At 54.7% G+C, this 12,891-nt stretch overlaps 1 protein-coding gene across 1 annotated transcript; it reads right to left on the reverse strand.

Annotated features, from left to right (window-relative positions):
- Positions 1-867: 867 nt before the first annotated feature.
- On the reverse strand, positions 868-12,377 carry PA2G4 (proliferation-associated 2G4). Its single transcript, XM_040618726.1, is given in 14 exon segments — positions 868-1,181; positions 1,435-1,488; positions 1,947-2,074; positions 2,582-2,676; positions 3,304-3,437; positions 3,768-3,846; positions 4,853-4,931; positions 6,490-6,553; positions 7,104-7,196; positions 8,331-8,400; positions 8,624-8,729; positions 9,364-9,492; positions 12,257-12,275; positions 12,277-12,377. Coding segments are annotated over 14 exon segments (1,185 nt in total). The 5' UTR covers positions 12,346-12,377; the 3' UTR covers positions 868-1,115.
- Between the last annotated feature and the right edge of the window lie 514 nt (positions 12,378-12,891).

The raw sequence follows: 12,891 nt of genomic DNA on the forward strand, positions 1-12,891 counted from the left end.
CAGTTGGCTTTTTTCTTTTTTTTTTTTTTCTTTTTTTTTTTCTTTTTTCTTTTTTAAAAAAAGACTTACTATAAAAGAACGATACCCCCAGCCAGTCTCTAGCCTGAGTCCGACAACTCCAGTAGCGCTTCCCTCGCCTGTCGCCACAGGAGCACATGCGGACGGGAGACCCTTCTGAGAGCTGCACGCACGTGAAAAAGAGTGGAACATACTCGTGGGCCATGGAAACCAGCCACAGGGAAGAATCAAACTCCCCGGGGACACCAGGGAATTAAAAACTGCTGCCAGGTGGCGGGCAGCTCTCCTGCCCCTCCGCAGAGCCGTCAGGTGGGGAATGTCATCTGCTTCCCAGCAAGTTGGACAGTCAATTTAAAAACAAGCTCGCCACAGCAGCGTATTACAAAATAGAGTGTTTATATCAAGGCAGAGACAGAACAGAGTAGACAGAACAGTCTACAGTCTCACAGGGGACATAAAATTTGACAGTTTTCCCAATTAAGAATGTACAATCTAGAGGCAAAAAGAAAAAAAAAAAAGAGAGAAATCCTCTGCCCCAAGGAAACTGAGAGGAATGCCTACGTGGCCGGGGGGAGCCGAGACGGCGCAGCGAGGCAGATCCCCTTACACCGTCCACGCGTACCATATCACTAAACACAGGGCACTTTTTCTGGGGCGTAATCAGCAGTTTGGTGTGGGGTCTGGGGTTTTTTTCCTCCAAGAAAATCTGCAAAGGGAGAAAATTAAAAAAAATAGGGAGGAAGAAGAAAGCAGGCAGCTCTCTAAACTCCCTCTCTCAGTGGGATCGGCTTGGTTCACCTCTTCAACAAGTTTGGGTAGTATAAAAGGTTAGAAAGAGTGGATATAGACTAGCTTTTACTCCTGATTTTATTTTTCTGCTTTCTTTTTTTAACGTAGTCTGAAGTGGCTGAGAGAATCCTCCCTCATTGGCAAAGTCAATAGGAGCTGGTTGTAGTCGGTGGGAAGTCCAGACTGTTTGGTTTTTTGGTCATAAGAGACAAACAGTGCTAGAATTATTTCGCTTCTGGGTTTCTTTTTGGGGGGGAAAGGGGCGAGTGTGTGTGAATCGGGTGCTACATGGAGGGAGCGGGAGCTGCTCAGTCGCCAGCCTCATTCTCTTCCGCCGTTTCTCCCGTGGTGGCATTCTCTGCATTCTTGGAGGCCTGCGGAAACAAACCCACGGCAGCGGTCAGAACCAGGGCTGGCTCGGGGACCAGGACGCAGACCCCCCCTGGGGGGACACAGCCCCTTCCCACAAGGCTGCTGCTGCCCAAGCTGGGGGAACACCAGGCTATTCTTTATCCCAGGCTGGGAGGCGAGCCCAAAACGCGACCACGCAGGACCTGGGTAACATTTGGCCGCTGCTGACTAGCGAGAGAACATGCCACTAAACCCCACAAAACGTGGCCCAATTACCTTCTTTTTCTTCTTTTTCTGGGTCTTCCGGCTTGCAGAACTTTGTAGAAGGGCCTGGAGACAGGAAGGAAACATCACAAGCTAGAAAGCAGGCTCTTGTTTTTTTTTTTCTTTGACAGGCGATAAAGGGGAACGCCTTTAGAGTGGAAGGAGCACCGCCAGCCACCGAAGGAATGCTGCTAAGTCCTAACGGGCACAGTGATAGATGGGGAATGCCACAGCATCACGCCCCGCCGAGGTATGAGGCCTTGGAGCCAGCTGCTGAGGCTGCTCAGCCCCTCCTCGAAAAGGGCTGGGCACCCTTCTCAAGCCTCGAGCGCCAGCACTTGATGCAGGAAACAGGGGCCCAACCTGGGCTTAAACAAAATCTTTTTCATTTTGAAGCTTGCGCCTCCGCCCCTCCCCTGCACGCTCCTCCAGATTTCCCTTCCCACCTTCACCCCGAGGGATGCTGAGCCAGGGTGACCCCCGCCACATGCTACCGTCTCTTTCATTTTTATTTTTAAACCAACCTTCAGTTCTCCATCTTGCACCTCAAACTCCGACTTATAGAGTTCGGGTTCAAAGGGGCCGCTGGTTATCCTCATGGGACCGTTGGGCATTAAAAGCACTGTGAATTTGAACTGTGCAACAAACTCTCCTGCAAGACAGAAACGGGCGTCACGCCACCGCAGCCCCCACGGATCCGATCCACCAGGTAGCTGGGCAGGTATTTCCGACCAGGCATTGTTTCGATTCCTGTGCTATTCCCACACTGTCGCTGCTAAAAACCACCTCACAGGAATTTCTTAAGCCTACCCCGCCCAGGGCAAAACGATTCCTTCGCCACCACCCTGCCACGCCTGCTCTGTAAGCAAACCAGAGAGCCTCAACCATCAATCTCTCCTCCTGCCCAGGAAATTACTCCGCAAAAAAAAATAAATAAACCCAACAACTTTCATCTCATCCCTGGAAGAATTCCAATACAAGATCCAGAAGCCAACGGGTAGCGAGTTTCCTGGAGGATAAATCCCAGGGCCCTTGAAGTCCATCTCTGGTATTTGCACAGTGACAGAGTCAGCACCGGCATTGCCAGGCTCCGGAAGCAACAGTTGTCCACCGAGCCCCTCCATGCCCGGCTCCCAGTCCTCCCACTGCCTGCGCTCACCTTCCTTTTCGTAGAGGACATTGAAAGGCTGGAGCAGCTCGTGTTTGGCGCATTCCACCACCCCCATCCTGGCCTTCTTCTCATCCTCAAATGCCCTGCGGAGGAGAAAGAGCCACACCTGAGCTCAGGCCCTTTCCTGGAAGTCAGAATCCACCCCACAGGTTGCAGAATTGCCCCCAGGGTCAGGCTGGAAACTTTATATTCCCCGGCGTCCCCCTCGCCCCAGCAGTGTCATGGTGCAGTGACAAAAGCAGGCAACTGGCCGGGTGAACTGCTGCCTCCAGAGAGCGGAAAAAACGAGTGGATTTAAAGATGAAAAGAGCCTGTCAAGCGAACGCTTGTTTCCTCAGTTTGAGGGTACGTTGCATCCAAAAACTGATGGGAACTGCCCCGCCTCTGCATGCTCTGCCCTGACACTGCTTTCACCCCTGTTTTATTCTAAACGCAATTCTCAGCTCGCCACCTGCCACGCGAGGCACAGGAGATTCTCAAGTCCGCAGGCTCTGCCTGGGATTCCTGCTTAAGCCTGTAACATCCTTCCTACACCCACTCCTAGGCTCAAATACAGCAAACCCCAACGTAAAGCAGCACAGGCAGCCTCCTCCTCCTCCTCTGCGACAGGACGGTGAAAGCAAGTTGGTTTTGCTGGCAGCAGAGTCTGTAAGCTCACGCAAAGCATCCAGCTCTGAGCACACGGGGAGGCCACGAGTAAAAGCAAATACCTGAGAGTAAATGGCATAGTATCAAAGCGCCTCTCCACCTCACTGAAAAAGGCACGGGAGGTTTTCATCTTCAAGCCATATTGTTTGGAGGGATCCCTTTTGTAAATTGTAGTTCTCTGTCCAGCATCCTTTGCCTAAAAATGCAAATAGCGCTGAGAGACCAGGAAAGCAGCGCAGCGCTTCCTCAGCCAGACCAGCCAACCGCCTGCACGCGCTGGGACGTTTACATCGGACCAGCACCGTCCCTATGCCGAGATTGTAAGGGTGCACCTCAACTTTTTGGATGGAAAAAGCTCCACCCAAAGAGCCAGAGATACCCAGGCAACAAGTAACTCCTGGCTGGAACTGGCACCCACAAGGACGTGGCTGTCAGCACCGTGGGATGATGATGGAAATGCTGAAACACGGGCGCTTTGACCACACGCACAGAGGATGAGCAGAGGGCCAAGAAGCACCAGACTCACCTTTCCCTCTCCACTGCTGACGAGAACATCAACAGCGTAAACTTCATGGACCTCAAATTCTGCTTTTTCATGGTCCTTCCTGGATGAAAAAAATAAATAAATTTGGTGAGTCAAAAGAATGGTAAATAGAGAAAACCTCCTACAGGGCCAGAGTGCCTCAAACAAGCCCACGCTGGGCTCAGCCAGAGAAGGTCTAAAGCACCAAGTGGAGCTACGGCGCTACAGCAACCAGGCCCCCAACCAGAAGAGCAAAACTGGCACAGAAGACACAGAAACTGAAGATGCCAGGCAGCCGAGCTGACCAGCGACAGGCTGGCAGAGAAGGAGGATGACAAGCCAGAGCTCCTCCTGCCCATGACAAGTAGCTCCATCCCCAGTGAAGGGTGGGAGGGCCCTTAAGACATTCAGCACCAGCTCTTTGGACTTGTGGCCAGGTCCTGGGCAAGCCAAGAGCCCCACTACACCTGGCACATCACCACGCCTGAGGATTTCACAGTCCAAATGCTGGATTTAAAGCCAGGGAGACCCAATCCCGAGGGTCTCCGAGGGAGAGGAGCTGCTGGGACAGGGAATGAAAGGGAATGACACGTCCAACTCATTAGTTAAACCCATCCTGAGATGGTACCGACAGCCATCACCATCCAGTGGGCTCCTGGCAGCTTCTGCAAGGCGACCAGTAGGTCTTGGCACAACTCCTGGTGAATGAGCATCCACCGCTACAAGCAACAGTTGGTTGTTCTGCTGGCAGCCTCCAGCAGACTCCTTTGAGAAACTGGACAGAAACCAAGAGCGCTTGCAGGTGCCAGCGAGGAGCCTCACGTCAGTGACTTCCAGCTTTTCTTTCTTGGAACAACCCCCAAAGAGAGCCACACTTCACGGGTTCCCGAGCTACGAATTGGCCATACTGGGGCCGACTTCAAGAAAAGAGGCCACACGGGGAGCGGTCTGTACCCCAGTGAAATTCAACCTACCTGCTACAGCCCCCCAGCTTGATATTGCAGCAGGAAACGGGGGCAGCATTCTGGACCTAGTCACCCCCCCTCCCAAACGCTGCTGGAAGCAGCAACCCCGGAGGTGATGCTCACTTTTGCTGGTCTGTAGGGTTCTGGATGATTGTTTTCTCTCCATCGATCACATGCTGTTTCAGCTGGTGTGACAGCATCCCTGCCGCGATAAGAGAATCCATTAACACCTCTGAGCTGCAAACGACGCAGTGACTTGCGTTATTACCACCCCAGGGCCCAGGGCTCGGCTAGAGCGAGCGCGAAGGCAAACTGTCTTCAGCATTAGCACTTCCTCAGCTTCCCTCTGCTGCAGACCCTCGGGGGGCATCAGCATGGATGAGGGATGCTCCCCAGCCAGCTGCCAAGGCCTCGCAAGAGCGACCACTTCTCCGTAAGGCATACGCGCTCCGCCAGCGGGCTGCCACGGACCGGAGGTGAACACACAGCCACGTGCGACGCACCCCCAGGCATTTTTAAAGATGCCAAATGTCAAATTAATGGAAACTTTCAGTCTCTTCCCCAGCTCCTCAGCCGGCCAGCGCTCAAAAGGCTGTTTGAGGGGTTTGCTTTACTTCTTCCTCCCCTGTCCTACAGTGAACCTTCACATGGAAGCCTGGGAAGAGGCACTCGGGGCCATTCCTGTTCTGCTCCCCACGCCAGCAGCCAGCAGGGACGGTCGCACGTCCCCATTCAGGAAGGACGGCTGCCGCTGGCGGGAAGGGAAAGCACAACCCCAGCCGCCAACAGCTCCGTTTGTTTTCATCAACTGGGGCCTTATGCTGCTGCCAGTGCCTAGATAATTACGGCACTTGACTGTTTCCAAAACAGTGGCTGCTTAAACTCCCTTGACAGTGTGAGCGGCCGCCTCCTCACTGCAGCTGATGCCATGTTTTTTCACAGAGAAAGGAGCAAAGCACTGAGGAGACCCACAAAGCCATCCCACACAAGGAACAGGGACCCGAAGTTCCGAGCCTGGGCTAAGGCAAGCAAAGAGAACGAGCCAGCTTTAAAGTATTTCAGGAAATTTAACTAAGAACAGACCGATTTAATTGCGGCTGAAGGAACCATTTGACAGTGATGTCACCCCCCAGCAGAAAAGCATCTGCCATGTGCCAAATGTCAGGCCAAGCTCTCTTGCCATCTTTCCGACAAGAAACCAGTGGTCTCATTTCTACCAGACGCTATCCCAGCGCCTTCCCACTCGCCCGTTATCAACGCTGCGAAGAGAACGTGAATCAGTTTAGAGCTGGAAGGAAATTACGTACCCTGCACATGTATGGGCTGCTTTTGCAGCAGCTCCCGCCTTACAAACAAGCTCTGTTATGTATTTACTAAAGGGGTTTTGACCACGAGTGGTCAAGTGCGAAGGCAAAAGGCCACGCAATTTGCCCAAGGTTGGCAGGAAGCCCACGAGCCACTACCTACCAGCCCTGGAAGCTCATATCATTCCTAGATTAACACTTCTTTCAAAATTTAAAAAAAAATAATAAATAAATGGAAGAAAGAATTTTTAAGTTTTGAAGGGGTTTGGGTTTTTTTTGTGGGGTTTTTTTTTTGGTTTGTTTTGTTTTTTTTTTAGCAAAGGCTGCTGCATATAAAGATGGTGTGCCTAGGACTTGTTGTCGTTAAATGTTTCCCAGAATTTGAACAGGGCAGCTCAGGATTTAGGGTGCAGCTACAACATCGCTGCCTCCAGTCGGCAGCTCCCCTGTCCTTACCTTCAATCGGCGTGCAGTGAAACGAGTGGGCTATTTTGTTCCACGCGTCTGTCACTTGTGTGTTCTGCATGAAGGACACAGGAAAACACATTAAGGATATAAAATTCAAGCCACAAGCATGACAGGGTTTTTTTAACTTGGCAGTGTTTTGTGATAAAACCAGCAGGTTTTCTGACTGGTGCTCTAACACTTTCATAAAAAGGAGAAAAGAGTATCAGGCATCCATTTTTAATCCTGTATCAACAAAACCAGCACGTAACACGAGGTCAGCTCAGCCTCCCGCACTGCGCCCAGCACCTTCTCACAAGGATCTTTTTAGGGCATCACGCTGGGAACTGAGAGCGACGCAAGTACGTCTGGAATAGTAACGCAGCGACAAAGGAGATCGCCCACGAGTGCCGAGATGCCCAGCACCCAGCGAGGGAGGGGTGCAAGTGGGAGATTTAAGGGAGCACCGTTCAGCTGCTGCCTCCAGATTCCCCTCTGCGCTGGGCAATTCCTCCCAGGCAAGGTCACACTCTTATCTCTACGCACGAAGCGTGGCACAGGCAGCGTCCATACTTGAACTTCTTCTCCCCTACCCCAATATACTTTCCCCCGTATCAGTCACTCACCTGGTTTCCAGGCTTTACCAAGCGCAGAGCAGCTTCGGCACAGAGATGAGCCGCCTTGATGACATCAGCTTTACGGCCTGACACAGGGTTTTCCTGGAAGAACAGAAAAAAAAAAGGCTTTTTAAGGTACGTTCCCTGCCCTCTTATTAGCCACAACACCGTTCTGAGAGTCTCGAGATGGAGATTCTCCGTCTAACGGGACACACTCCCCCCAAGTGAAAAGGGAAATTAGCTCAAAGGCGGCAGGGCTTCTGGTTTCACAGCTCCATCATTAGTCTCTCCTTCATTAAAAGAGCAGATGAGCATCAGCCACAATTAAACCACCTCTCTCACAAATTTCAACACAGACATCCTAGTACAAGCACATCACTGTCAAAGACTGAAAACAGAACAAGATTCTTGCATAGCCAGAAATACAGACTGGAAAGATTTCAATACACTTCAAAATAATATTATTTTTTAAAAAATTTTCTCCCCATCAAGTTGTTCAGACACAGCCACCGGAGAAAAACCATTCCCAAAACCACACCGCCAGCCTCCTCCCGAGACTACAGCTAAAAAATTTGTTCTGAGCTTCCAGGACAACTGTACGGACGCAACAGTAATTCCCACCACGTGAACGTAGCTTGGGTGTCACTTCCAAAATGCCCAACCAAGCCACAGGTGCCACGGCAGTGTCCTCGCCAACACGTGCCGGGGCCAGGTGCTGGCACTGGCCCCCTGCGAGGGAAGCCCACGCTGGTGCATTCAGGCAGGAGAAATGGGCAGCAGGGACTAGTTTTGGGGTCCAAAAACCCCCCCGAGCTCCGTTTGCGAAGGTAGTGACTCCCAGCAGCGTGGCGCTCGGCTCTCCCTGTGCCTCGGCCAGTAGAGGGGGCAGCAAAACCAGTCTGCCCAGTCCGCCCCACAGCCCCAGACATTCTACATGCAAATAACTCACTGCAGCGCTGCTCCTACGGGGTTCATCTCAGATTATTTGTAACCTTGCAAAATCGTACGTGTTGAAACAGCGCGTCAGCCCTCGTTTTCCAGAGGACTGAATAATTTTTAAGGAAAGGGACAGTTTTCACGCCGTCGCTGCTGTGACACCAGACCTGCGGCGTGTCAGCGAAACAGGCTGCTGCGGCCTTTGGAACCTGAGGCACCCCATCATCAGCTTTTTAACCTCTCTTTTAGGCTGCAGGTAAAGCAGCAGCAGCAAGAGACACCACTTCATTAAAAACCTACCTTTGAGGCGTCTATGACAAAACTGTGTGCTACATTCGCTATGAAGCCATCAACATGGACTCCCAAGTCACTGCAACACAAAGGAAGTTAATTACAGGTGGAGCGTCACGGCTCAGGAAATTCGTGTGACTTCTAGAAGCATCGGAAGACTCAAGCACATTTCAAGCACTTCACCTGGGTTGCTATTAGATTCTTTAATTAGCCATGCCGAGGAAGTACACACCAAGTAGGATTAGAAAGCAAAGCCCAGGCGCCAACAGCGATCTCACAAGAATTCCAACCAAACCACTTACATTTTGACCAAGTCTCCGTCTTTGAGGATGTAGTCTTGGTCACTCTTCAGGGGGGAGAAGTGACAGACACAGTTATTTACTGATATACTCGTCGGGAAGGCAATACCTATAAAAGGAGGGAAAAAAATAAACAAATATTCCATGAAATCTTGCAGCCTCACGCCTGGCGCAGATGGCAGCCCCACCAGTGTGGACCATCACTCAGCGTGTCAGGTTTTGAAGTGCTGTAAAAGGTCCCATCACAGAAACCTGTAGCCAAGAGGCTACGAGGAACGCTGTGCACAGTCTGCTCCTGTGGGCTCTCCTTTGGCCCAGGTGACCATCAAAGAAATCCGCCCAAGGCAGTGAGCCACCCGCAAAAGGGACCTCAAGTCTCCAGAACAGAGATCGGGGAGCGCTCGCTGACGTGCTCGCCTGTCACACAATTTCCTCGGCAACTAGAGAGCAGCGATAACCGCACCGCAGGCCTTCCCACGGGGAGGCTGCTGCTCTCCAAAGTAACCCTGGTTTCAGGGGGGATGATGGGGTACATCGGAATGGGAAGCTGAGGCTCACCAGTGATGCTTATCAGCCAGGCAGGCAGGAGGATTTGGGTTCAAATTAGCTTCCTGGGCAGGACAAACCATTTCTTACACCGATTATCAGAGTGGTGCTTTCTGTGCTCTTGCCCGGTCGCACCAGCCACCCAATGGGACCAAGAAACACAACAGCGCTGAAAATACCTTTGGAGCAAGCCTCACCTTTTTTCATTTCTTTTTCCTTCTTGAAAATCTTGCCAGTCTCTTCCATGATCATGGCATCTCCCTTCTCGCACAGGCAGAGAACCGACGCTCCGGAATTGGCTGCTTCAACCACCGCACGCAGGACCCCTTAATGCAAACACAGACACGAAGCTGCTGAAGCATGTTAACGATAAACAGCCTTACATCCAACACCAAGGCTCAGTGCACAGCACCGTGGTGGAAAAAGCTGTTTGTTTTCTAAGAGAGAACAGGACTCTGGACTCAAGCTTTTCACCAAAAGGACCAAGAACAGGCAGAAATCCCACTTTCATCTTTATTTTACTTTTGAGAACGTTTTCACAGAGCACGCGAGTGAACGTACGTCGGGGTTGGCGCAGGGGAAGCACTGCAACTTCAGACACCTGCCTGCACAGACCGAGGTCTGTCAAACAAAGCAGCCGAGCAGAAACACTGCTCTCCCACATTCTTTCTGGAGAAGTCAGAGCTACAGAAACAGGTTTGGAAATTACTTGGGAGACAGGATGCGCAGCACATCAAAGGAGCAGGGGCCTGTGCTGTGGACGTGCCGGACCAGAGGTACAGAGCAGCCAAACAACTTTGCCGGGTACAAGAGTCGGCGGCGGCGCAGGACCGGCGCTGCGGAGCCAGTTACATTATTAGTCCCTTACTCTGCAGAAACGTGTTTTAAAGGTAACCCACGTGGCTCCTGCTCCGGCCTGGCAGTGCCAGCAGCTGCCAGCGCGCTGCCTGACACAAGGAACTCCACACGCCTGGCTCTGCACTGCAGGTCAGAGGAAGTTTTGCTGCCTGCACCCACTTTGGGGCATATTCTAGCAACCCACAAGTCCCAGCGGCGTTTTGGTTCTGCCACAGATGACAACACGCCTTGTACTTTAATAGGATAAGAGGGGAAAGGGGTGTAGAAGCAGTGGCTTTGATTGAAACCCTGCAGAGTGACACGCACAAACGCATCTCGATGGCGATACAGGGGCCCAGGGGTGGCTGGAGGAGCCACATCTCAGCGGCTTCCCCACCAGTCCACAGGCCAAGGTGCTCCGGCTGTCACCAGTGGACCCCTGAGCTACCGTTTCCCCTTCTTCCTCCTCTCTCCAGCTGGGACACTTTCCAGGGAGTCACAAAGCCTCCCTACCCTGAAATGTTTTCAGATCCTGGGGTAAAAGGTCTCCTTCGCAGTTTCTCCTGGTTCTGCGATCGTTTGACAAGAGGCTGTTTTGCGAAGTGCCTCTGTCGGGGGGGGTTCTGTAACCGATGGTATGTGTTCGAGGTACAACAGCAATAAATATTTCAGAAGCGCTGAAGGGGATGTTTACGAGCAGGTGGGTTTTCCTCACTTCCGTGACAGCGAGTAAAAACCTGAAGTTTTTCACCTGCGTGATGACCTGAACTTCAAACCCCTTCAGCCACCTTTCCATGTGCCACAAATAACAACGAATTGGAAATATTTTTCGGTCCAGATAAAAGTCTGATAAAGAGATGTTCGGTGGATGGCAGGACACGAAGAGGAAACGTTAAACAGTGCAAAGATAACCGGAGAGCCGTGCTCATCAGAGCGTTCGAACGAAACGAAGAAGCAAACAGCGTGAGAGCACTGAGCAAGGAACACCTACTAATGGTCCGGCGTCCTTCCAACGTGCTTCATTTAGGGAATTAAAAGCCCTCTGTATCATTAAAGGCACCTCGCTCTGAGAAGAGCCCAAGGCATTTGGAACTTTTTTTTGCCACCGTTCTGCGTTTGCTTTTCCCAAACGCGCTCACACCGCCCGTAAGGGAGGAAGGAACGCCGCGACGGAGCTGCCTTCCCCCCTTGGGCCCCTCCACGCAGCCAAACTCGGGGCAAACCATAAAATCCAGTTTGCCCAGCAGACGGGAGAAGGAAAGCGGTGCCCTCCCTTCCCAAAGGGGAACCCACAGCGCGGCGGCTCTCAGCCTCGCATCTCTCCTGAGCTGCATCCCAAGTCACCAGCTGGAGCGATGACTTAAAAAAAGAAGCGTAGAAGTCAGCAACAATTAGTGTGGGACACGAGGCTGCTGGGGACGCCGGGTACACCTCATCGGACCGGTCCAGTCAGCTCCTGGAGCAGCTGTCACCCTTCTCGAGGGGCAGCGAAGCACCATTAATGAGACAGCAAAAATAAACGTTTAAAAAAAAAATTACAGCCAAAGAAAATGACACGGGGGGGGGGGGGGGGGGGGGGGTGTAAAGCTTTAGGGGTCAACAAGGCAGGGCCCCCGCCCCCGGGGAAGCCTTCCCTCGGCAGGCCCGGGGTCCCCGCGGAAGGGGGTTGCTGCCAGGGCTGAGCCCGCTGCTCCCCAGTACCGGAGGCTCGCCCCACCGCTGTCCCCACCACCCACAGCGTGGGGCGACCCCCGGGCCTGCGCTGCCCCGGGGGGGTTAAAGCCCCGAACAAAAGAGCGGACTGGGGCAGCAGCGGGGCCGGGGGGCAGGGGGGACAGCGGCGCCGGGCCCCCCCCGCGGGAGGGAATGCGGCCGGGGCGGGGGGGGGGGGGCGGCCGGCCCCGCGTCGCCGTGTGTCGTGTTTCCCCCCCTCCGCGCCGCCGGTGCACGTGGGGCGCGGAGGCCACGTGCCGGCAGCGGCCGCCGTACGGGCCCGGGGCCTGGGGGACCCGAGCAGCCCCTGCCGCCCCGGGAGCCCCCCCAGGCCGCCCCCCCGCCTGCGGACGGGCCCTGGGGGACAGAGCAGCGGCGCGGGGCGGGGGGGGAGGGGGGGCAGGCCTCGCCACCCACCCCAGGCCCACCGCTCCCCACTGCCCTTCCCCACCTCACCGGGCACCCCTCACCCCCCAGCCCCGCCGCCCGCTTACCGCCCCCGCCCCCCCCCGCCCACGCCCGGCCGCGGCCCGCACTCACGGTTGGCGATGTCCCCCCCCCATCTTGTACTTGGTCACCACCAGGTCCTCGGCGATGGTGAGCTCGGCTGCCTCCTCCTCGCCCGACATGGTCGGTGCCGCCTACGCCCGGCCACCCGCCGCCGCCTCCGCGCGCGCGCCCCCCCCCCCGCCGCCGCCGCCGCCGCCGCCGCCGCCGCGCTGAGGAGACCCCGGGGAGCGCGAGCGAGAGAGCGCGAGCAGGGCAGGAGCGCGGGCTCCGCGCGAGGCACGCTGGGAAGGCGAGTCCCCGCCCCCCCGGACTACAACTCCCGGCAGCCCCTGCGGAACTGCCAGCACAGCCCGGCCTGCTGCGCCCCCCACGGACTACAGCTCCCAGCGTGCACTGCGGCGCGCTCTCGCGAGAGACTGCCGCGCGGCCGGAAGCTGCGGCAGGGGGTGCTGGGAGATGTAGTCCGACGAAGGCTACAGGAAAGTGGCACATCATGGCGGGGGGGGGGGCGGTGGCCCCGCGGCGCTACCGGGGCCTGGGGAGGGGGGGGCAGCTGCGGCGCCGTCGGTGTCCCCAGCCCCATCACAGCCCCACGGCCCCCCCCGCCCCGCCACAGCCCCCGCCCCCAGGCACAGCCCCCCCGCCCAGCCACCCCCTACCCCACT

The sequence above is a fragment of the Falco naumanni genome, chromosome 20, assembly GCF_017639655.2.
Source record: "Falco naumanni isolate bFalNau1 chromosome 20, bFalNau1.pat, whole genome shotgun sequence".
NCBI classification, from domain to species: Eukaryota; Metazoa; Chordata; class Aves; order Falconiformes; family Falconidae; genus Falco; species Falco naumanni.